Genomic DNA, 26,778 nt, shown 5'->3' on the forward strand with positions numbered 1-26,778 from the left:
TTTTTTGGCGGAGCTGTAGTGAAAATTTTACAATCCGGAGCGGAGCTGAAGTGAATAGTTTTTCAATTAAAAACTGTTCGGGCATTTCTAATTTTTATCAGAAGATTAAAAAGATTTTTTTCTACAAGCATTTCGGTTCACGATTGGCAGCTCCGTATCGCTGGCTTGTCTATACGGGGGTCCAATTTGAAATATGAACTGATTTAAACTTTTAGAATAGCTGAAGCAAAGGAGTTATCTTCGGTTACTCGGTTAGCAGGACTATAGATGGTTAGGTTAGGTGGCAGTGAATAGTGAAGTGAGTGAATAGTTTTTCAACTTAAAACTGTTCGGGCATTTCTAATTTTTATCAGAAGATTAAAAAGATTTTTTTTTCTACAAGCATTTCGGTTCACGATTGGCAGCTCCGTATCGCTGGCTTGTCTATATGGGGTCCAATTTTAAATATGAACTAATTTCAACTTTTATGCAGGCCTCTAGAAAATCGGATAATAAATGCAACTTGAAAAATAATATCTGACCAATACTGCCTATATTCAGTTTACTTTTAATATTACTGAACAATCGATTTTGGGACATCGTGCCTTTCGATAAATAAAATCGAATCAAATATAAACGAAGGAAAAATGAAGGAAAAATTAGTGTAACTATAGGGCAACACCTTTTGCGAGAAACTGTTTGTTTTGGTTTTTTTCAATTATTGGAAATTTTTCGCAGCATTGCCTTAGGATTACGGCTGCATCACTGCATCAGGGTTTTTTTTACTTACTTTTTATTTATCTAAGATAGTTCCAAATAAATTTTGAATTCGTGATCTCATTATTTGAGTTATGTCAGTATTGAAGTAATAACATTTAAGCATTTATTATACACAGCTTATTAATTAATTAATATAAATTTATTAAAAAATAGAATTAAAAAAAAAATATTAAACGAATTTTATATATATATTTAAATGGAATACATATAAGTTTATAAGTACCTGTACTTAAGATAAATCAGATTTTTTTTCACAACAAAGTATGGCCGGATTGTTCATTTCCTCAACACACGTACATGCCTCTACATACATAAATGGGCTTCCTCAAAACACAAAAAAAAAATTCAAGAGCACTTTGTGATCTTCAATGGGGGCGTTCATTAAAAAGTATTTATTCACTTTAAGAAAAAATCTAAATTTTGATTACTTCACTTCAAATATGTAGAACATATATTTTGGTTATTTCTTCTTTAATTCTTGCCATATAAGTCTTTCCATGTTTGGCAAAAAAAATGTTTTAAATCTTGTTAACTGTTATAAATGGATATAACGAAAGATTTATGAAAAGAGAAATACACATAAACTATGTGGAGTGTGTGTGTATATATGGGCTATTTTAATTATCCGGTTTATCATTTAGCCAAGGTCGAAATATTGGCAGTGATGAAGGATAATGGGTATCGGGTTTAAGCACCGAATCGGGCCATGTATTTGAAATGTCATTTGCTGCCGAGCGGAAGGGATATGTACCCAATAGTATGGGCAATTGTAATTTGATTTCTTTTTCCAATGATTTGGGCTCTATGACAAAGAACACATCGTAGGCTATTCTAATTAAATGGCAACCATGTAGATTAGTTGGTGGCAAGGGAGGCACATATAGGCTATCATTTTGCCATTCATCTTTACCACCCGGACGTATTTTGCCTCTGACTAAAACAGCTAAAGCACGTTTTTCCGTTTGCACCACTTTACCGCGGGCCAAATATTCAACTGTCTGGAAAAAGAGAAAGAATACAAAAAGAAATTTTTACGTGTTTTTTTTTTAGAAAAAATTGATAATCTTTTTTTTACCTCTGTTAGAGAAGCTTTGGTCCTTTTAATTGTCACATTGCTGTGATTTGATATGAAGGCAGTTACTAGAACACTCTCACCGGGCACATATCCTCCACGGTCTAAAGCTACACGACATTTTACCAATCCTCCGCCTACACAGGCTACACCCATTTTATGCTCGACTTCACAGGTGAAAGGTTGCTGTAATAAAAACCAAATGAGATATAGCCATTTTAAGTTATCCATAAACCAGCAAGAGAAGAATGGCACTTTTATTAAAAACAAAAATTTAATTATTCAATTTAGAAAATTTAATTTCTATTAGTTAATTTTATTTAAATTGAGATGTGGCCATTTTAAATTATCCGTAAACAACAAGAGAATAATGATACTTCCCAGGTGTGATAAAGTTGATATTTTTAATTATTTTAATAAAGTACATTTTATTTTTTTAATTAAATTAAAATATAAACACCAGTTCAAATCAGTTTTCCCTTATAAAGCACCAGAGAATTTTATTTATATTGAGATGTAGCCATTTTAAGTTATCCGTAAGCAAGCAAGAGAAGTATGATACTTCCCAGGATTGATAAAGTTGATATTTTTAATTATTAAAAAAAATGGACAAAATTTATATTTTTTAAATTACATTATAATATAAACATCAGTAATCTAAACCAGTTATCCCTTGTAAAGCACCAGAGAACATACATGACAAATGCCCATAGACTCAAATCAGAATCATCGGTGTAGCCTTTGAGAGTCCTTCGTTCCATTTCTTAATTGTCTTAATACAGTTTAAACTTTGTTTTCGGTCTTCATGAAATTGGGTCTTTTTCACTCGAAGGGACACATTTAGCCCAACTATGAACAACAACGTCCACGGAATCTTTTCCATAATCCAATTCAAAATTTGTTTGCACATTTTTTGTTAAAATAGAATAGCTGAAGCGAAGGAGTTATCTTCGGTTATTCGAAATTATATCTATGTTGTATTCCTATTGCTTAGAATAGGAGAATTTTATTCCCGGGGAAAATCTAGAATTGGGTTGAGCACATTGGTAATTTCCGACTTACTACGTTATTTATGGTAATACTCAAGCCCAATATAAACCATAACAGTCTTTCAGTCAAAAAGGACAAAGACAAGAATTTTTAATCTTTAGGCGAATGTAGACATTGCTTTCACTAAGATGTACAACAATATACGGCCGAAAGTTTGGCCAGGCCGAATCTTAGTTAGGCTCCACCATGGATTGCGTATTGAGTTCTGTAAGTTAGTTCATATGGAGTCTATGTTTGTAAAAAAATTAACTAGCTATATAAGCCTTTATAGTTCTTGGTCTTGGGTAGGAGGAGTGTAGAAAATATTATGAACAGATATCAACCAAGTTTCGCATGGTAATTAGAGGGTAACATTTTAACAGGGTCGGATGAAATTTACTCCTCCAAGAGGTCACAAAGTTCAAATCTGGGAATTGGTTTATATGAGGACTATATATAATTATGGACCGATATGAACCAATTTTTGCATGGGCATATACTAAGATTGAGTATCAACTTTCAACTGGATCGGGTGAAATTTGTACTTCCAAGAGGCTCCGAGGTCTAATCTGGGTATGGATATATAATTATGGACCAATTATTGCATGACTTTTAGAGGGCATATACTGACATCGTTAATCAAATTTGAAACGTATCGAATAAAATTTACTTCTCCAAGAGGTCCCGGAGCACAATGCTTCGATCCCATACAACGAATGGACAAAATAGAAGGATGCATCGTAGGAAAGTGGAACTTTGAAGGGCCTAGGTTAGATCATATATATTGACCAAATAGTGAGCCAAATTTTTGGTAGACCGGGACCGTACTGATAGGCCTCTACAATTAGGGGACAAATTGTGAAAAGTTTATCAACTTTTCATTTTTTTTATAATTTTGACCTGTTTTGGTAAATAAATTTGTTTTATATCTGTTGTTAGCTTTCAACTCAAAACAAGTATATACGGCCGTAAGTTCGGCCAGGCCGAATCTTATGTACCCTCCACCATGGATTGCGTAGAAACATCTACGAAAGACTGTCATCCACAAATTTCAACTCACTCGGATGCAATTTGCTCCTCCAAGAGGCTCCAAAACCAAATCTCGGGATCGGTTTATATGGGGGCTATAAATGATTATGGACTGATATGGACCACTTTTGGTATGGTTGTTAAATATCATATACTACCACCACGTACCAAATTTCAACCAGATCGGATGAATTTTGCTTCTCCAAAAGGCACCGGTGGTCAAATCTGGCGATCGGTTTATATGGGAGCTATATATAATTATGGACTGATAGGAACCAATTCCTGCATGGTTGTTGGATACCATATACTAACATCACGTACCAAATTTCAACCGAATGGGAAGAATTTTGCTCTTCCAAGGTGCTTCGGAGGTCAAATCTGGTGATCGGTTTATATGGGGCCTTTATAGAATTATGGACCGATATCGACCAATTTTTGCATGAGTGTTTGAGGCCATATATTAACATCACGTACCAAATTTCAACTGAATCAGATGAATTTTGGTCTTCCAAGAGGCTCCGGAGGTCAAATCTGGTGATCGGTTTATATGGGGGCTATATATACTTATGGACCGATATGGACCAATTTTTGCATGGTCATTAGAGACCATATACTAACATCATGTACCAAATTTCAGCCGGATCGGATGAAATTTGTTTCTCTTAGAGGTTCTGCAAGCCAAATCGGGGGATCGGTTTATATGAGGGCTATATATAATTATGGACCCATGTGGACCAATTTTTGCATGGTTTTTAGAGACCATATACTAACACCATGTACCAAATTTCAGCCGGATCGGATGAAATTTGCTTCTCTTAGAGGCTCCGCAAGCCAAATCGGGGGATCGGTTTATATGGGGGCTATATATACTTATGGACTGATGTGAACCAATTTTTGCATGGTTGTTAGAGACCATATACTAACACCATGTACCAAATTTCAGCCGGATCGGATGAAATTTGCTTCTCTTAGAGGCCTCGCAAGCCAAATTTGGGGGTCCGTTTATATGGGGGCTATACGTAAAAGTGGACCGATATGGCCCATTTGCAATACCATCCGACCTAGGTTAGGTTAAAGTGGCAGCCCGATTAAATTTCAGGCTCACTTAGACTATTCAGTCCATTGTGATACACCATCCGACCTACATCAATAACAACTACTTGTGCCAAGTTTCAAGTCTATAGCTTGTTTCATTCGGAAGTTAGCGTGATTTCAACAGACGGACGGACGGACATGCTCAGATCGACTCCGAATTTCACCACGACCCAGAATATATATACTTTACGGGGTCTTAGATCAATATTTCGATGTGTTACAAACGGAATGACAAAGTTAATATACCCCCCATCCTATGGTGGAGGGTATAAAAAAAAATTTGCTAATTTTGAAAAAGTAGCGTTATTTTTACAGAAGTTTGTAAAACATTTTCACATTTTTCCCCGTTTTTGGCCATATTGGTGGTGTTTGGGGACTTGTCACAAAAAACATATATCTCTGAATTTCATTTCTTCTTTTTTTTATACCAACCGAATCGGATAAGAGTTGCTCCTCCAAGAAGCCCCACAAGCCAAATTAGGTGGTCGGTTTATATGGTGGCTGTACCTAAAACTGGTCCATTTGAAATACCATCCGACAACTACTTAATAACAACTACTTGTACAAAGTTTCAAGTTCGAAGGCTAGTGTGATTTCAACAAACGACGGACGTTTGGAAATCGCTTGCTCGACCCAAAATTTCACCAGGCATAAAATTACGTACTGCCACTATACTCAACCTAGCTCAAATTGTAAAAGAACATTTCGTTTTAGAAAACTACATCGTATGATTAATTCCCCTCAAAAGAATTTCATGCAAAATGCTCACGAAGCAAGGTACTTACCGCCAATATAGGTTTTTCCATATTCAAATCGATGGGATTCATTACAATGAACACCTGATGATTTTTGTGTATTAGTCCGTTGGTTTCTCGCAGAGCCGCTTTACAATAGTATTGGATCCAACCAAAACGACCCAAAAAGGTCGATGGTAATCCCATGGGTAGGCCCAATTTAAATGGAAAACTATGTATTCCTGGTGATAGCACTGTTGGTCCTTGATCCACATCACCTAGTAGACGCATACGAAAATCTATGTAATTTTCCTTGTCATAGGTGCCGCGTTCTTGTCGAGCAGAACCAGCTCGTACAACACCTTCACCCACTACATGAAAATGTAGCCCCAATGCAGGTGTATCATCTTGTAGTTCTAATAGAACACGACCCGATAGAAATTGTCCAGGAAAATACAATAGAGAGGTATTATCGAAGATTATGAGAAATTTGAGAAGTTTTCGGGGCATTTTGTGACTGTAATGGTGTTGTTGTTGTGGCGTTTTAAATTATAGCATCATATTTCCGTTGGCTTCCACCTACTGATGTCACATCCAAAAATTTTGGGTTGATATTAGATCTGGAAATAAATTACGGTAAGGGTATTTTGATTAGTGTTCGTATGTATATATAACTTTTTATATACAGTATGGCTGATATGTATTACTCGTCTGACAGCTTACAGATTTATTCCAGCCTTAGATCACTTTATTGTTTAACAGGTTGGATGATAAGTCCCCGGTCTGACACATAGATGGCGTCGCTAGTATTATTAAATGCATATTATTTTTATATAGTACCAACCTTCAAATGATTCGTGTCAAAATTTGACGTCTATAAGTCAATTAGTTTGTGAGATAGAGCGTCTTTCGTGAAGCAACTTTTGTTATTGTGAAAAAAATGGAAAAAAAGAAATTTCGTGTTTTGATAAAATACTGTTTTCTGAAGGGAAAAAATACGGTGGAAGCAAAAACTAGGCTTGATAATGAGTTTCCGGACTCTGCCCAGGGAAATCAACAATAATTGATTGGTATGCAAAATTCAAGCGTGGTGAAATGAGCACGGAGGACGATGAGCGCAGTGGACGCCCAAAGGAGGTGGTTACCGACGAAAACATCAAAAAAATTCACTAAATGATTTTGAATGGCTGTAAAATGAAGTTGATCGAGATAGCAGAGACCTTAGAGATATCAAAGAAACGTCTTGGTCATTTCATTCATCAATATTTAGATTAGCGGAAGCTCTGTGCAAAATGGGTGCCACGCGAGCTCACATTTGACCAAAAACAACAACGTGTTGATGATTCTGAGCGGTGTCTGCAGCTGTTAACTCGGAATACACCCGAGTTTTTCCGTCGATATGTGACAATGGATGAATCATGGCTCCATCACTACACTCCTGAGTCCAATCGACAGTCGGCTGAGTGGACAGCGACCGGTGAACCGTCTCCGAAGCGTGGAAAGACTCAAAAGTCCGCTGGCAAAGTAATGGCCTCTATATGGCGTTATTGGAGCGTTTGAAGGTCGAAATCGTGGCAAAACGGCCCCATATGAAGAACAAAAAAAGTGTTGTTTCACCAAGAAAACGTACCGTGCCACAAGTCATTGAGAACGATGGCAAAAATTCATGAATTGGGCTTCGAATTGCTTCCCCACCCACCGTGTTCACCAGATCTGGCCCCCAGCGACTTTTTCTTGTTCTCAGACCTCAAAACAATGCTCGCAAGGAAAAAATTTGGCTGCAATGAAGAGGTGAGGGCTGAGGGCTATTTTGAGGCAAAACCGAAGGAGTACTACCAAAATGGTATCAAAAAATTCGAAGGTCGTTATAATCGTTGTATCGCTCTTGAAGGGAACTATGTTGAATAATAAAAACGAATTTTGACAAAAAATGTGTTTTTCTTTGTTAGACCGGGGACTTATCAGCCAAACTGTTAAAAGTTTACATGTAACATATGCAAAGATTTTTACCTTGCCTTAGGATCTTGGTATTGTTTCCGATCTATGTAGTCGGGTTCTTTAAAATAAAGATATTCTTTATGGCTTTAAATTTAGGATCAATAAAACTAAAATTAAGATAAAAATCTCAAAAATCAAATTTTCATTATATTTTTGCCATATATTAATAAAACTATTCATGTACAAACAAATACCAGTTTAAAAATCCAAATTATAACATATATATAACAAAGTAAAAAGGATTTTCTTAATTAAAAAAAAACTAAACCAAGGTTAGGTTAGGTATAGTGGCAGCCCGATGTATCAGGCTCACTTAGACTATTCAGTCCATTGTGGTACCACATTGGTGAACTTCTCTCTTATCACGGAGTGCTGCCCGATTCAATGTTAAGCTCAATGACAAGGGACCTCCTTTTTATAGCCGAGTCCGAACGCCGTTCCACATTGCAGTGAAACCACTTAGAGAAGCTTGGAAACCCTCAGAAATGTCACCAGCATTACTGAGGTGGGATAATCCACCGCTGAAAATTTTTTTGGTGTTCGGTCGAAGCAGGAATCGAACCCACGACCTTGTGTATGCAAGGCGGGTATGCTAACCATTGCACCACGGTGGCTCCCAACTAAACCAAAGATGCAAATCCTTAAAATAACTTTTAGCCTATATTTGAAGGATTTTTATCTTAAATCTAAAAGTTCAATATATCAGTTAATCGGCGATTTCTTTAGATTAAACATTTTTTTCTTTACTTTAATGGAAATTAAACTTATTTCAGAAACCTACCACTTTCCTAAATTTAATGAAACATTTTTAAAGAAAGGGTAATCACCTTTCTTTTAAATTAAAAAAATTCCATTATTTCAAAGGAATTTGTCCTTAATATTGTGTAAATTGCTTGTAAAGGGTGGTTAAAATTTCAAGGGCCGATGTTGATTTTGAATAAAACACAAACTGTTTAGGAAATTATTGTAATTTTATTTTATTATGATATATTGGTATTACTCAATTATGTATGGAACAAAATATCGGCCAAATGGGCACCGCGACCTTAATCCGATGGTCCAAATTTTCGATGACGCTGAGGCATAATGGAGGTTCTATGCCGTTAATGTGCCGAATTATCTCATCCTTTAGCTCTTGAATTGTTGCTGGCTTATCGACGTACACCTTTTCTTTCAAATAACCCCAAAGAAAAAAGTCCAACAGTGTCAAATGCATGATCTTGGCGGCCAATTGACATCGCCATTACGTGAGATAATACGGCCATTAAATTTGTTGCGCAAAAGAGCCATTGTTTCGTTAGCTGTGTGGCAAGTGGCACCGTCCTGCTGAAACCACATATCGTCCACATTCATATCTTCCAATTCGGGCCATAAAAAGTTCGTTATCATCTCACGATAGCGAACACCATTCACAGTAACTGCCTGACCGGCCTCATTTTGGAAATGATGATGCCGCCAGCCCATAAACCGCACCAAACAGTCACTCTTTGTGGGTGCATTGGTTTTTCGACAATCACTCTTGGATTCTCATTCGCCCAAATGCGGCAATTCTGTTTATTGACGAATCCACTGAGGTGAAAATGTGCCTCATCATTGAAGATGAAGGTGCACGATATGCATTTTGATGTGAACGCCCATTTTCATAATAAAGGTAAGTACTATGTTCGCTTTTCGAGTTGAAATTTTCGTGGTTACTTTATTAAAACAGTTCAATATGAAGCAGATAAATTAATTCAATTGATGCGCAGTTTCTTGTTCCCCTAGATTTCGGCAAGACTTTACAGGAATATTTTGGTTTTAATTTATAATTTTGATTATTTCAGGAAAAGTAATCGCGAAAATAAAGTGATTTTCAACTCGAAAACCGAACATAGTACCCACCTTAAGTCTGGATAACTTTACACATTGTTGGATTGTGTATCTCTCCATGGTTCGGAAAAAAACTTGGCGTTTAGGTGTGGTTCACATTCAACATCGGCCCTTACAATTTAACCACCCTTTATTACGATGTAGACTGCATAATCTTCCATATTAGGTCAATATTTTTTTTCAGTGTAAGGTTGGCATTATAAAATACCAAAGTGTCGATCAGCTCATCATCGCCGGGAATGGGACAAAAGACCGCTTTACTTTGTTGCATTAACCACCCTGTAATAAATGTGCTTTTACACAGGGTTGCCACAGTTCATAGAATTCTATCAAAAATGGAAGATTTTGTACTGTTTGGTAAACTGGTAGAATTCTTGAGTAGATTTTGCAAAATAATCCTCTAAAATTTGAGAAAATTTCCTCAAGAAATAAAATTTAAGAAAATTTTCTATAAAAATAAAATGTTGAGAAAATTTTCTATAGAATTAAAATTTTGAGAAAATTTCCTCAAGAAATAAAGTGTTGACAAAATTTCCTCAAGAAATAAAGTGTTGACAAAATTTTCTATAGAAACAAAATTTTGAGAAAATTTTCTATAGAAATAAAATTTTGAGAAAATTTTCTATAGAAATAGAATTTTGACAAAATTTTCTATAGAAATAAAATTTTGACAAAATTTTCTATAGAAATAAAATGTTGAGAAAATTTTCGATAGAAATAAAATTTTAAGAAAATTTTCTATAGAAATAAAATTTTTCTATAGAAATTTAACTTTGGATAAACTTTCTATAAATAACATTAACATTTGTAATTTTTGTTTTAGGCCATACTCTCGAAGTCTAAGTCTTTATACAAAGTTTTCTATAGAAATAAAATTTTGACAACATTTTCTATAGAAATAAAATTTTGACAAAATTTTCCATAGAAATGCAATTTTGACAACATTTTCTATAGAAATAAAATGTTGACAAAATTTTCTATAGAAATAAAATTTTGACAAAATTTTCTATAGAAATAAAATTTTGACAAAATTTTCCATAGAAATGCAATTTTGACAACATTTTCTATAGAAATAAAATTTTGACAAAATTTTCTACAGAAATAAAATTTTTACAAAATTTTCTATAGAAATAAAACTTTGACAAAATTTTCCAAAGAAATAAAATTTTGGCAAAATTTTCCATAGAAATAAAAATGTTCTACAGAAATTTGACTTTGGCTAAACTTTCTATAAGTTACTTTAAAATTTTTAATTTTTTTTAGGCCATACTCTCGAATTCTAAGTCTTTTTACAAAATCTTCTATAGAAATAAAGTTTTGACAAAATTTTCTATTGAAATAAAATTTTGAGAAAATTTTCGATAGAAATAAAATTTTAAGAAATTTTTCTATAAAAATAAAAATTTTCTATAGAAATTTAACTTTGGCTAGAAATAAGATGTTGCAAAATTTTCTATAGAAATAAAGTTTTGACAAAATTTTCTACAGAAATAAAATTTTGAGAAAATTTTCTACAGAAATAAAATTTTGAGAAAAATTTCTATAGAAATAAAATTTTTTTATAGAAATTGAACTTTGGCTAAACTTTCTATAAATAACTTTAAAATTTGTAATTTTTGTTTTAGTCTAAGTCTAAGTCTTTTTCTAAGTAGTTTTTTGTTAAAATTTTCTTCAAAGTTTTGTAGAATATTTTTGGCTCGAGTGGCCATCGATGCGTTATAAAAAGCGTAAAAATGTACAAAGTTTAATTTTGAGGACATTGCGTCCTTGATTTAAAGTTTTTCCTATTACTTGGAAGTTCCTTATGTTCTTAAAATTATATTTTTTTTAAGAAGGCGATTCTTTGGAATCAATAGAAAACTGCATGCCCGGTTCCAAAGATTTTGTATTTACTTTAAAAATTTTGGTATTGGTTCCGAGCCAAAGAAGCGGAAAATACAAGTAAGGATATTTTTAGGACACAATTCTCTTTTAAATTTAGGGTTTGTGTACTTGCTTCTAGGAAGCAAATTTAAATTTTTCGTTTTTTCAGCTTTTTTTCTTCATATGCTATCAAAGACCTTTAAAAACGAGTTAACGACAACTTTATTTTCCAAATTGAGACTCGACGTCCGGTAGAAATTATGCTATGTTTCAAGTAAAAAACGTCTTTAAAATAAAGTGTTGAAAAACATGTCCTATATTTGAACGATTTTTTGCTTTGTAGTCAAGATCCAAAATGACATCAAATTCAAAGACAAATTCATTAACTTTAAAGAATTTTTCTGAATTATTAAAGTCAAGTTGACCTTACCGCAAAAAATTTTTCTTTCATGTTATGATACCCATTTTTAAGTCAAATCACATAATTATAAGGACAATACGACTTCATTGAAGTTTATCGACTTTTGGACAAGGAAAAAAAAACTTTATATTAGAGAAATGCGTCTTCTATGCTAAGCAAAATTTGCATTCGTATTTTAAGGACATGAAATCATTGGCCTCACAACAATATTTTTTTCAGTGTGTTCTATTTTAATTTAAAGTAGATATGTTCCGGGAATGTCTAGTTTACGAGTAAGTGTTTATTTAAGCGAGTAGTTAATTTCGCCGAATTAAATTTTTAAAACAGGAAATCAATCTTGTTTAGCATGTTTCTAAGAAATCCCAAATCAACCAATGTAGATGACCGTAATTGTGGATATGCCAAATTGTGGCAAGAAAAATCTTTTAATTTTTTTTTTAAATAGCATTTATAAAGGGTGATTCTTTTGAGGTTAGGATTTTCATGCATTAGTATTTGACAGATCACGTGGGATTTCAGACATGGTGTCAAAGAGAAAGATGCTCAGTATGCTTTGACATTTCATCATGAATAGACTTACTAACGAGCCACAACGTCGAATTTTCAGTGAATGGGCCCTAGAAAAGTTGGCAGAAAATCCGCTTTTTTATCGACAAATTTTGTTCAGCGATGAGGCTCATTTCTGGTTGAATGGCTACGTAAATAAGCAAAATTGCCGCATTTGGAGTGAAGAGCAACCAGAAGCCGTTCAAGAACTGCCCATGCATCCCGAAAAATGCACTGTTTGGTGTGGTTTGTACGCTGGTGGAATCATTGGACCGTATTTTTTCAAAGATGCTGTTGGACGCAACGTTACGGTGAATGGCGATCGCTATCGTTCGATGCTAACAAACTTTTTGTTGCCAAAAATGGAAGAACTGAACTTGGTTGACATGTGGTTTCAACAAGATGGCGCTACATGCCACACAGCTCGCGATTCTATGGCCATTTTGAGGGAAAACTTCGGAGAACAATTCATCTCAAGAAATGGACCGGTAAGTTGGCCACCAAGATCATGCGATTTGACGCCTTTAGACTATTTTTTGTGGGGCTACGTCAAGTCTAAAGTCTACAGAAATAAGCCAGCAACTATTCCAGCTTTGGAAGACAACATTTCCGAAGAAATTCGGGCTATTCCGGCCGAAATGCTCGAAAAAGTTGCCCCAAATTGGACTTTCCGAATGGACCACCTAAGACGCAGCCGCGGTCAACATTTAAATGAAATTATCTTCAAAAAGTAAATGTCATGGACCAATCTAACGTTTCAAATAAAGAACCGATGAGATTTTGCAAATTTTATGCGTTTTTTTTTAAAAAAAAAGTTATCAAGCTCTTAACAAATCACCCTTTACATAAATAATAATAAGTATATATGTAAATACATTCGTAGAATATTTTTTTGTATAAATTGCTTGTATGGAATCTCATTTTCTTGTTCTACCAAATTTGCGCAGAATATACGGATGGTCGTGGGCATACAAATCAAGGTCAAAATCTAACATCATCATTAAAACCCACATTCAAAGTTTACACTGCAATAACAAAACGCGAATGCTTTAGTGGACCAAAGCACAGTCAACAGTGTCATTATACAGATAACTCGAAATGCCGGGATTGTTGTGTTCATTTACCCCAGCTTTGGAAGAAAAAATAAATTCGTATGATTTTGTAGAAAATTCGGTCGATAGGTACACTCAGAAGAAAATTGAAATAATAACACTAGTTTACACTGAAAATGTACACTTGATGAGAGTTGACTTTTCTTATGTATTTCGATCTGCTGAATTCGAAAAAAAATGTTGAAAAATTTTTTATGGAACAATTTTTGAGATATCCCGTTATTTTAAGTTTTTCGCACTTTTTTTCACTAAAAAAAGTATATCTCGAGTTATAAATGTAAATGAAAGGTATTAAGATGACGAATAATCGTGTATAATTGGATCTGTAATAAGTTAAGTGGTTCAAAAAACCAAAAAAAAAGAAGAAAAAGAAAATTAAAAAAAAAAAAAACGTAATTTACAATGAACCTTTTCCGCCAGTACGTAAGTAATAAGACCAACTAAAAGAAAACGTCCGAAAAATAAAGTTATAAGCAATTGATGTCAAATCATGCAAATATGAGCCACTCACCCACACAAAAATGCATTTCTCTGTGGCCGAGAGGCATTTTTGTGTGGATGAGTTGTTCATTTTTGCATGATTTGACATCGGACTTTTTCACTCAAGTGCTTATAACGTTGACATTTTTCGCTCAATTTTCTTCTAGTTGGTCTTATTACTTACGTTAGAATATCATCTATACGAGAGAAACCGGACGTTTTTTCAATGGATTTATACTTTTCTGGCGGAAAAGGTCAAAATTTTATTTCTACAGAAAATTTTGTCAAAATTTTATTTCTACAGAAAATGTTGTCAAAATTTTATTTCTGAAGAAAATTTTGTCAAAATTTTATTTCTGAAGAAAATTTTGTCAAAATTTTATTTCTATAGAAAATTTTGTCAAAATTTTATTTCTATAAAAAATTTTGTTAAAATTTTATTACTATAGAAAATTTTTTCAAAATTTTATTTCTATAGAAAATTTTGTCAAAATTTTATTTCTATAGAAAATTTTGTCAAAATTTTATTTCTATAGAAAATTTAGACAAAATTTTATTTCTATAGAAAATTTTGACAAAAATTTATTTCTATAGAAAATTTTGTCAAAACTTTATTTCTATAGAAAATTGTGCCAATATTTTGTTTCTGAAGAAAATTTTGTCAAAATTTTATTTCTATAGAAAATTTTGTCAAAATTTTATTACTATCGAAAATGTTGTCAAAATTTTATTTCTATAGAAAATTTTATCAAAATTTTATTTCTGAAGAAAATTTTTGTGCCAATATTTTGTTTCTGAAGAAAATTTTGTCAAAATTTTATTTCTATCGAAAATGTTGTCAAAATTTTATTTCTATAGAAAATTTTGTCAAAATTTTATTTCTATAGACAATTTTCTCAAAATTTTATTTCTATAGAAAATTTTGTCAACATTTTATATCTATAGAAAATTTTGTCGAAATTTGATTTGTATCGAAAATGTTGTCAACATTTTATTTCTATAGAAAATTTTGTCAAAATTTTATTTCTATAGAGAATATTGTTAAAATTTTATTTCTATAGAAAATTTGGTTAAAATTTTATTTCTATAGAAAATTTTGTCAAAATTTTATTTCTATAGAAAATTTTGTAAACGTTTTATTTGTATAGAAAATTTTGTCAAAATTTTATTTCTATAGAAAATTTTGTCAAAATTTTATTTCTATAGAAAATTTTGTCAAAATTTTATTTCTATAGAAAATTTTGTCAAAATTTTATTTCTAAAGAAAATTTTGTCAAAATTTTATTTCTGTAGAAAATTTTGTCAAAATTTCATTTCTATAGAAAATTTTGTCAACATTTTATTTCTATAGAAAATTTTGTCAAAATTTTATTTCTATAGAAAATTTTGTCAAAATTTTATTTCTATAGAGAATATTGTTAAAATTTTATTTCTAGAGAAAATTTTGTCAAAATTTTATTTCTATAGAAAATTTTGTCAAAATTTTATTTGTATAGAAAATTTTGTAAACGTTTTATTTCTATAGAAAATTTTGTCAAAATTTTATTTCTATAGAAAATTTTGTCAAAATTTTATTTCTAAAGAAAATTTTGTCAAAATTTTATTTCTAAAGAAAATTTTGTCAAAATTTTATTTCTAAAGAAAATTTTGTCAAAATTTTATTTCTATAGAAAATTTTGTCAAAATTTTATTTCTATAGAAAATTTTGTCAACATTTTTATTTCTATAAGAAATTTTGTCAAAATTTAATTTCTATAGAAAATTTTGTCAATATTTTATTTCTGAAGAAAATTTTGTTAAAATTTTATTTCTAAAGAAAATTTTGTCAAAATTTTATTTCTGTAGAAAATTTTGTCAAAATTTTATTTCTATCGAAAATGTTGTCAAAATTTTATTTCTATCGAAAATTTTGTCAAAATTTTATTTCTATAGACAATTTTCTCAAAATTTTATTTCTATAGAAAATTTTGTCAAAATTTTATTTCTGTAGAAAATTTTGTCAACATTTCATTTCTATAGAAAATTTTGTCAATATTTTATTTCTGAAGAAAATTTTGTCAAAATTTTATTTCTATAGAGAATATTATCAAAATTTTATTTCTATCGAAAATTTTGTCAATATTTTATTTCTACAGAAAATTTTGTCAAAATTTTATTTCTACCGAAAATTTAGTCAAAATTTTATTTCTGTAGAAAATTTTGTCAAAATTTTATTTCTGTAGAAAATTTTGTCAAAATTTTATTTCTGTAGAAAATTTTGTCAAAATTTTATTTCTATAGAAAATTTTGTAAACGTTTTATTTCTATAGAAAATTTTGTCAAAATTTTATTTCTATAGAAAATTTTGTCAAAATTTTATTTCTATAGAAAATTTTGTCAAAATTTTATTTCTAAAGAAAATTTTGTCAAAATTTTAATTCTGTAGAAAATTTTGTAAAAATTTCATTTCTATAGAAAATTTTGTCAAAATTTTATTTCTATAGAAAATTTTGTCAAAATTTTATTTCTATAGACAATTTTCTCAAAATTTTATTTCTATAGAAAATTTTGTCAAAATTTTATTTCTGTAGAAAATTTTGTAAACGTTTTATTTCTATAAAAAATATTGTCAAAATGTTATTTCTATAGAAAATTTTGTCAAAATTTTATTTCTATAGAAAATTTTGTCAAAATTTTATTTCTATAGAAAATTTTGTCAAAATTTTGTCAAGATTTTATTTCTGTAGAAAATTTTGTCAAAATTTTATTTCTATAGAGAATATTATCAAAATTTTATTTCTACAGAATATTTTGTTAAAATTTTATTTCTATTGAAAATTTTGTCAAAATTTTATTTCTATCGAAAATTTTGTCAAAATTTTATTTCTATCGAAAATGTTCTCAAAATTTTATTTCTATCGAAAATGTTGTCAAAATTTTATTTCTATCGAAAATTTTGTCAACATTTTATTTCTACCGAAAATGTTGTCAACATTTTATTTCTATCGAAAATTTTGTGGAAATGTTATTTCTATAGAAAATTTTCTCAAAATTTTATTTCTATAGAAAATTTTTCAAAATTTTGTTTTATAGAAAGTTATTCCAAAATTTTGTTTCTATAGAGATTTGATCTACCAACACATCAAGAATTGTACCAATCTAGCAAACAGGAAAAATTTACCATTATTGGTAGAATTCTATCAACTGTGGCAATCGTGGAGGAAAACAAATTTATTTTTACATAATATACGTTGCATTTTCATATGTTTTAAGATAATAAAGCACATAGAACCATTTTTATTTTGTAAATGTTTTTTTAAATTTAACGAAAAATATTGTAGGGAAAGTATGGAACCTTTTTTGTCCTTGTAGGGTAAACCGAAAATTTTCCCTGGTAACATTGCACAATTGATTTGTATACTGTTATGAGGGGCAATCATTTCAAGGTACACCCTAATACACAAATTTGTATACATTTAAAAAATACATATGTACCACATTATTTGTTTATCTCTATTAATTGGTTTTACCTTAGTTCACTCTAAGTATGAAGGTAACAAATGTTTTCTACTCTTTGTATATTGTTATTCATGCCTATTTTGTGGAATCAATTAAACTTGAAACTAAATTCGTATGCTCCAATAGAAATAGAATATGAATGACTACATGTAATACTTAGCAGGCTGATTGTATTGTGAAGAATTAAAAAAATGAAGTAGTGTAGAATGATTTTGGAGGTTGTTATACACTGCAAAAAATATTGCCATAAGTTCAAAGATTTGTTTTGAAAATGATGATGACAATGGGGAAGCCGTTATAACGGATATGAAGTATTTTAACTTGATTAAATTATTATAAACTTTTCATTGAAGTTTTACAATTCCACTTTGAAATGGAATACAGAAAAAAGGATTTAATGATTTGATGGATTTTTACATATTATGAACTTTTATTCGCTTTTAATAAATTTGAAATAATTCTTGTCCAAAGTATTTATTCACATTTGACCTAAAAGCTTAAAAAAATAGAGACGTATTCTTTTAAAATACTTTGATATATGACATTAGTTCTATATATTAGAATTCAAAGATCTAAATTATGGTCGTCGTCTTAGGATCGATATCAATCCTATTACTGCAAAAAAGCATGGTCAATTAAATATTTTATTTTAATTAACTTTACATTTTTAATTATGGTTGATGTTATCGAACCAAAAAAAAAATTATAGAAAACGTTAGATATTCTCAGTTTTCATCCTGGAAATTTATAAACAGATAAAGGCCTAAAATCATAAACTAAACTCTGTAGTTAATGAAAAGAGTCACAGCGAAAATGTTTGTAGTTATTCTTCATTAATCACACAAATTTGCTTCCCAATCCCCGGTTCACGTTAATGGGTTAATATAAACAGGTTTGTTTTTTTTTTGTGGTTTAATAAGAATGCTTTGTATATGGGATTCGGTTTTTTTAAGAATAAGCGAATATTTGGTTGATTTGTTTGGGTGTTCTTTGCTTTGCGTCTTTGTATAGGAATTCAACAAAACCTAAATGCGGCTCGGATTAGATAAGCTCACTTTAAAACACTCTGCACTAAAAGACTCTAAATGCAAAGGAAACACATTTTAGGCGAAATGAGTTTACTCAATGTTTTATATTACATTTAAATTTAGTTTACTCTATTTTATCTTGATTAAAATTAATTTAATAGAACAAATTTATTTAAAAGCAAAAGTAAAATAGATAAAAAAGACTCTTAAAAAATTAGCTTTATTATTATTTAACTACTTTAAATGCCACTAATACCCAGTAAAACTATTTGGAAATTCTTCCAAAGGCACAACTTCTAAAGCACTCCCAAAAATGTCCTCCCAAGGATGGAGGACATTTCTTTTAATTAAATTTTTATAACTCAAATTTTTCATATTTTTAATGTGTAAATTTAACTTTTTTGTTTCAAATAGGTTAAAAACAGAGTAAGAATAAATAAAATGGTACAATATATTTAAATTTTGTCGAAAAAAATGCTTTTGTAGAAAAATCGCGAATTTTTGAAAATATTGATGTCAAACATATCAGTCAATCGTTAGAATGCATTAAAAATCACAACAAATTTCAAAAATTATTTATTTATCAAAATTTCACGGAATTTTTTATTCACATCTAAAATACTGAATTTGGATCATACCTTAAGAAGTGATGCATATTTAGTGCAATGGCTGTTCAAATGTTGGATATTCGTCCTATGACAAGCCCATCTTAAATTCATCGCTTCTGTGCCAATTTTGCACCACTTCCGGATCCAAGAAAAACATTTTCACTACTTTTTTAGCGACGCTTTTTTGCTGGAAATTTAATGTAGATTAATATCAAATCTATATTTCTTGTGGGGCACCATGCCAAACATTTGTAAATAACTGGACAGAGATCCTATCTAGGCCATCAAAATGAGAATCTGGTTTGTGTCTTAAGTCTTTCGTTTTTGTTTTAAGTAATGCGATGTCTGACTTTTGTATGATATCTAAGTTCTCCATTATATGTCTGCATAGCAATGACTTTCTGGAGCAATCCCCCAATACATTTGGAAATAAACAGGAATGAGATCCTCCTCAAAACAAAAATCTGGTTTGTGTCTTAAGTCTTTTGTTTTTTTGAATATGTACATTTGAATTGATGTCAACTGTAGATTTGTGTGTACATGATATCAACATAGTTTTCGACTATGGGTATTTTTTTTTTTTTTGCAATAAAGTTCTCGAGTAAACTTCCCAAACATTTGAAACAAAAAAAAAAACAATACCAATAGTTTGTGTCTTAGATCATAAAAATCCAAACATGAATTTTTATATATGGCATCCAAATTGTTATTATACTGCCTACAAAAATTCTCTGGGGCAAGCCTTTAATAGGTTAGGTTAGGTATAGAGGCAGCCCAAAATTTAAGGCTCACTTAGATTATTTAGACCATTGTGATATCATAGTTGTTAACATCTCTCTTACCACCGATTTTATGTTTAACTCAATGTAAAGGGACTTCCTTTTTATAGCCGAGTCCGAACGGCGTTCCACATTGCAGTGAAACCACTTAGAGAAGCTTTGAAGCACTCAGAAATGTCACCAGCATCGCTCAAAATTTTTGTTGGTGTTCGGCCGAAACTGGGGTTGAGCCATACGACTCTATGTATGCAAGGCGGGATTGCTTGCCTTTGCATCACGTTGGCTCCCTAACCTAGCCTAAGCCAATAGATAAAAAAGCAAACTGGAAAAGACCTAGACCATCATGCCCTTTAAGTTTTTGCTTAAACGAAAATCTGGTTTGTGTCTTAAGTCTTTTATTTTTTTATGTAATTTGATTTTACATTATAACATACCATGTCTGGAGTTTTATATATTACATCTCCAATTTATTTATGTCTAGTAATGATTTTCTGGACCAATTCTCTAATGCATTTGGAAAGAACTGGTAAGGAATCCTATCTAGACCATTAAAATGAAAATCTAGTTTGTGTCTTAAGTCTTTTATTTTATAATTGAATTTGATTAAAACTTTGGTTTATTGTATAGATGAAATTCAATTTGTTTTCGGCCGTATGGTATTATTATATTGCAATAATGTTCTCTAGCAAATTTCGTATACATTTGAAGAAAAAAAAGACAGGAAACTATTTTATACGTCTTTTTTTTAAATAAATAACATTTGAAATCAAACTAGGATTCTTATATATGCCAATCGAAATTATTTTTGACCATATGTTATTATACTGTCTAGCAAACATTTTCTGGGGCAAGCCTCCAATAGATTTGAAAAAAAAAACAAACTGGAAAGAGATCCTATCTAGGCCATCAAAATGAAAATCTGGTTTTTGTCTTAAGTCTTTTGTTTTTCTGTCAGGGTTAGAAAGAGGCCACCGTCAAAGAAACTGTAAACAATTTTTTGTGTGTTTGTTATTGTGATCCAAATATTACAAATTGCACTTTGGTATAAAATTACAGCACGATGATGCTACTCTTGGGAGTTTTTCAAACATTACGTATTATTTACTTGAATTGTATGGTAATTATAGTTTTCACTTTTATTTTTTTTTCCACAAAATCCGTTTGCCTTTTAATAAAGTGTAAGTAACACCAAATACTTGCCCAAGGCATACAACCAAGCAACTCACGAATGTATGGAAAACTATATTATTGGCCTCTGAGAAAATAGTGCAATATTTCTTTTTTGCATTTCATTTTTAAATCCACTCCATTTTATCAATGCTGCTGGTATTGTAGTCGGAAGTGTTGGTTTTTTAGGCAAGCAGTTAGACCAGCATTTTTTTATGATATATGATATTACAACACTCGAGTTTGTTTGCGTCCATCTATAGCCCACCAGCCTATATATAAACCATTATTGTCTTTTTGTTTCGTTTTTCAATATGACTCTCTGTATCCATGTGTGCGTTTGGTTTCCTACAAAGTTTTTGACTCACGTAATTCACATTTTTAACTGGTTTTGCAGGCTATGTACGGGTAGGACGTATCATATGGATAATAGTAATATGGCACAGTGGGTTGAAAACTATTTAATAGAAATAATGAGAGATTTTGAATTTGCCAAATGTTTTACATTTATAGAGTTGAAATCACGAAGAGAGGAAATAGATGTAAAATTCAACTTTTAGACAGGAGTGATAAAAACCTCGGGGTTTTTAAAGTCAGTTTTCCTCGGGCTGTCACTCGTGCCAACAATTATCTATCATTTGAAGAAAATTATACCAAAAATCTACCAATTTTAAAAAACGTTATTTTGTTCATCAATTTTTTACAAAATTATTTTTATTTATTCCTATATAATTTTTTTGCAAAGCTTTATCTCCATAGAAAATTTAGTGAAAATTTTATTTCTATACAAATGTCGGCAACATTTTTTTCTATAGCAATTTTTTATTTCTATAGAAATTCTTTTTCTAAAGAAAATTTTGTCAAAATGTTATTTCTATAGAAAATTTTGTACAACTTTTATTTCTATAGAAAATTTTGTGAAAATTTTATGACTTTAGAAAATTTTGTCAAATTTTTATTTCTCTAGAAAATTTTGTGAAAATTTTATGCCTTTAGAAAATTTTGTCAAATTTTTTTCTAGCAATTTTATTTCTATAAAAAATTTTTGCAAAATTTTATTTCTAAAGAAAATTATTCCAAAATTTTATTTCTATAGAAAATTTTTGCAAAATTTTATTTCTATACAAAGTTTTATTTCTGTAGAAAATTTTCCTAAAATTTTATTTCTATAGATAATTTTGTCAAAACTTTATTTCTATAGAAAATTTTTTCAATATTTTATTTCTATAGAAAATTTTGTCAAAATTGTATATCTATAGAAAATTTTGTAAAAATTCTTTTTTTAAGAAAACTTTGTCAAAATTTTATTTCTATACAAAATTTTGTCAAAATTTTATTCCTACAGAAAATTTTGTTAAAATTTTATTTCTATACAAAATTTTGTGAAAGTTTGATTTCTTTAGAAAATTTTGTCAAAATTTTATTTCTATAGAAAATTGTGTAATTTTTTTTCTATAGAAAAGTTTTACAAAATCATATTTCTATAGAAAATTTGTCAAATTTTTATTTCTATAGACAATTTTGTCAAATTTTTATTTCTATAGAAAATTTTGCCAAAATTTTATTTCTATAGGAAATTTTGCCAAAATTTTAATTCTATAGGAAATTTTGTCAAAAGTGTATTTCTATAGAAAATGTTGTCAAAAGTTTATTTCTATAGAAAATTTTTGCAAAATTTCATTTCTATAGAAAAATTTGCCTAAAGTTTCTTTCTATAGAAAATTTTGCAAAATTTTATTTCTATACAAAATTTTATTTCTGTAGAGAATTTTGCAAAAAAATTTCAAAATTTTATTTCTGTAGAAAAATTTCCTAAAATTTTATTTCTATAGAAAATTTTGTCAAAACTTTATTTCTATAGAAACTTTTGTCAATATTTTATTTCTATAGAAAATTTTGTCAAAATTGTATTTCTATAGAAAATTTTGTAAAAATTCTTTTTTTAGAAAATTTTGTCAAAATTTTATTTCTATACAAAATTTTGTCAAAATTTTATTCCTACAGAAAATTTTGTTAAAATTTTATTTCAAAATTTTATTTCTGTAGAAAAATTTCCTAAAATTTTATTTCTATAGAAAATTTTGTCAAAACTTTATTTCTATAGAAACTTTTGTCAATATTTTATTTCTGTAGAAAAATTTCCTAAAATTTTATTTCTATAGAAAATTTTGTAAAAATGCTTTTTTTTAGAAAATTTTGTCAAAATTTTACAGAAAATTTTGTTAAAATTTAATTTCTATAGAAAATTTTGTGAAAATTTTATTTAGAAAATTTTGTGAAAATTTTATTTAGAAAATTTTGTCAAAATTTTATTTCTATAGAAAAGTTTTACAAAATCTTATTTCTAAAGTTTATTTCAAAAGTTTATTTCTATAGAAAATTTTTGCAAAATTTTATTTGTAAAGAAAATTTTTCCAAAATTTTATTTCTATAGAAAAATTTGCCTAAAGTTTCTTTCTGGGTAATTCCAAAGTATATGACCCCTTAACAGGCATATCAACTTTAAAAATCAACACCCTAAAACGCTTAGATTGTAATGATGTTTACTGTTCTCATATCGAATAAAAGTATGCAAGAATTATGCAATAGAATATAGCTTTTCGTTTATGTTTTTCTTTACCCACAATAAATGAATTCAAGCACAAAAATCGTTTAAGTTTTTATATTGTAACGACCGTTACTTTTTAAAAGGATTTTTTTTTTTGATAAATAATTTTCTTTGATTTGAAAACAAACCTATTACTGAAAGAAAACATTACAAAGAATTTAATCAGATTTTTTACTTGACACATCCTGTGCAAAATTTTACAATACACAATATTTGTTTCCGAAATATGAAAACAGCACATTTATAAAGTAACGACCGTTACTTTTTTAATGGTCAAAAATAGTATTGAAATTAGATTTTTTATGAATGCTTTCGGCTGCTACCGAAGCTCGAACTTTCGTAGGTCCAAAATTAAGCAATCCTCGTGACATATATTCTTAGGATGGAATTTTATTTAAAAAATCACAGAATATCGGTAACGACCGTTACTTTGGAAACACCCTTCTATAGAAAATTTTTGCAAAATTTTATCTCTATACAAAATTTTATTTCTGTAGAAAATTTTCCAAAAAATTGCAAAATTCAAAATTTTGTTTCTGTAGAAAAATTTCCTAAAATTTTATTTCCATATAAAATTTTATTTCTATAGAAAATTTTTGCAATATTTTATTTCTATAGAAAATTTTATCAAAATTTTATTTCTATAGAAAATTTTGTAAATTTTTTTCTATAGAAAATTTTATCAAAATTTTATTTCTATAGAAAATTTTGCAAATTTTTTTCTATAGAAAATTTTGTCATACTTTTGTTTTTTATATAAAAATTTGTCAAAATTTTATTTCTATAGGAAATTTTGCCAAAATTTTAATTCTATAGGAAATTTTGCCAAAATTTTATTTCTATAGAAAATTTTGTCAAAAGTTTATTTCTATAGAAAATTTTGTCAAAAGTTTATTTCTATAGCAAATTTTTGCAAAATTTTATTTCTGTAGAAAAATTTGGCTAAAGTTTCTTTCTATAGAAAATTTTTGCAAAATTTTATTTCTATAGAAAATTTTATTTCTGTAGAAAATTTTCCAAAAAATTTTATTTCTATAGTAAATTTTATTTGTATAGAATAATTTAGTCAAAATTATATTTCTAGGTCAATTTTTTTTCCTAAAAATAGAAAATCTATGTGGCATCCGTGTTTACTATTTCGGACTATATCTAAAACCAGTGGACGATGTATTTTTAAACAACTAACTGGCATCACCGGTTCAACTGGTACAATGGTTAGCATGGCCACCTTGAAATCAATTTATTTAAAGTTTTTTAATTTCAAGAGTCTTTAAAAGTGGACTGCTTTAAAAACGAAATGCCAATTTTTGTCTCTGATTACAACCTCTACGCCCCACTGTGTGTATCTTTATAGTATTTAAGTATTTGTTTAGAGTATCTGTGTGTGTTGTATGTGTTAGGAGAGTACTGAGCATGGGATGGATGACTAGTGTCTGACTTGAATATTTGTGTTTTTTTTTTTGGGATATAGGTGCTTGTTTATTTTTGATATGTAGCTCCGTCTTAAAACTTGGAAGGTGACTAACTGGGAAACATTTATGCGTCTGTTTTGTTGAATGTTTTGGTTTGGCAAATGCTTGAGTGCATTTTAAATAGTTTTGCTTCCCGAATAATGTTCCAAGCCACAGCACAACTTCCAAGACGAATAATAATAATTATTAAGTATAGACAAAATGATGAAGTTGTTGGTGAGAATGGTGATGATGATGATGTCGGTGGTGATGATGGTGTCGGTGGCGATATCGTTGCATTCGATGTCTATAAAATGCAGGTATGTAATCATGGTATTTTTGTTGGTGTCGGAAATCAACTTCATCATTATGGACACGGTTATATTACACAAACGCATATTGCTTTTTTTTGTCAGTTACTTTTTTTCTTCATTTATATTGCTAATTTTTTATATATAATTTCACGCTTTGTTGTCACATTGCCATCGAAACACAGCTTCAATTATATTCTAAGGCGAGGTTCCCCCCTACACACACTCATATACATACAAATTTGTTATTTTGCGGGGGAGTTTACATGTTGTTGCTGTCATATACGAAAATTAAATCACTTTAGAATTCCATAGATATTCTAAGGTCAAACACATACATACACATATATTTTGTATTTTTACTCATTAACTCACTTTTAGAAAATTAATTTACATAAAAAAAAAATAGAACACAGAATTCCGGTAGAACGCGTCTATATAGCTGTATTTTTGTTTTTGTCTTTATGCGTTTTCTTGATTTAAGCGTAATCACGACTTGTCCTATTAACGCTCATGTATTGACTGATCTGAAACTTGGTTAACAAACTTTTAAAGTCATGTTAAATGAAAGAGAAAGAGAAGTAAACAAATTTGAGAGAATGAAAGAGAAGCGAAATATATGAGAATTTGTAGGGGTTTCAATGCAATTTCCCAGGGAAACTATAGCATTTATAATTTTATCGAAATTTAAGACGAATGTGATCGTATAGGTACTACGTGAACATATTCACGTATAGACGGGGTCACTTTTTTCAATACTTTGTCACCCTGATCAGTGCCGTAGTACCCTCGCGAATGATTTAGTACCATACTGATTAAACCGATATCAGATTTATGGTACAATATTTTTGTCAAAACATTTTAATATTTTGAGAAATTCTTTAACAAACTTATTTGTTAATGGTCTTGAACAAAATTGGCGAAACAAACAAGTTAATGCAGTTATTCAATATCAAGAATGTTTTGGTCGAAAAAAGCATGTGATTCGTGTGTGATTCGCGTACTAAAATAATGGAAACCATTACAGTCACCCTTGAAACTTGAGACAAAAATAATGTACCAACATTTGCAGAAAATCTTAACTCAAATGTTATTTTGGAAAAATGTATTTCTTCAGAAAGTTTTGTACACATTTCATTTTTATAAAAAATGTTGTAAAAATTTTATATCTATAAAAAATTTTGTCAAAATTTTATATCTACACTCAAAAAAAAAAGTGAACTCTCTATTTCACTAAAGCCAATTTAACTTTATTTTAGTTCGTGGAATTATTATGTTTGGAGGAAGTTTCCTTTACTCTAATAATTTTGTGTGTACGTTA

General features: G+C 29.7%; 1 protein-coding gene across 1 annotated transcript; it reads right to left on the minus strand.

Moving 5' to 3' along the window:
* Positions 1 to 819: 819 nt before the first annotated feature.
* On the minus strand, positions 820 to 25,969 carry Vdup1 (arrestin family protein Vdup1). Its single transcript, XM_075305045.1, has 4 exons — positions 25,833 to 25,969; positions 5,770 to 6,338; positions 1,835 to 2,017; positions 820 to 1,757 (listed from the first exon to the last, which is right to left on the minus strand). The coding sequence occupies exons 2-4, from the start codon at positions 6,226 to 6,228 to the stop codon at positions 1,377 to 1,379; spliced, it is 1,023 nt and encodes a 340-aa protein (XP_075161160.1). The 5' UTR covers positions 6,229 to 6,338; positions 25,833 to 25,969; the 3' UTR covers positions 820 to 1,376.
* Between the last annotated feature and the right edge of the window lie 809 nt (positions 25,970 to 26,778).

This window comes from Haematobia irritans, chromosome 4, assembly GCF_050003625.1.
Source record: "Haematobia irritans isolate KBUSLIRL chromosome 4, ASM5000362v1, whole genome shotgun sequence".
Classification (NCBI taxonomy): domain Eukaryota; kingdom Metazoa; phylum Arthropoda; class Insecta; order Diptera; family Muscidae; genus Haematobia; species Haematobia irritans.

Excerpts from the sequence above, each read along its gene's own strand:
- Vdup1 (XM_075305045.1), bottom strand. The coding sequence starts at position 6,228 with ATGCCCCGAAAACTTCTCAAATTTCTCATAATCTTCGATAATACCTCT. Across the intron at positions 2,018-5,769 it reads TGGAAAAACCTATATTGGCG|CAACCTTTCACCTGTGAAGT; the intron begins GTAAGTACCTTG and ends TTTTTATTACAG. Across the intron at positions 1,758-1,834 it reads CCAAAGCTTCTCTAACAGAG|ACAGTTGAATATTTGGCCCG; the intron begins GTAAAAAAAAGA and ends CTCTTTTTCCAG.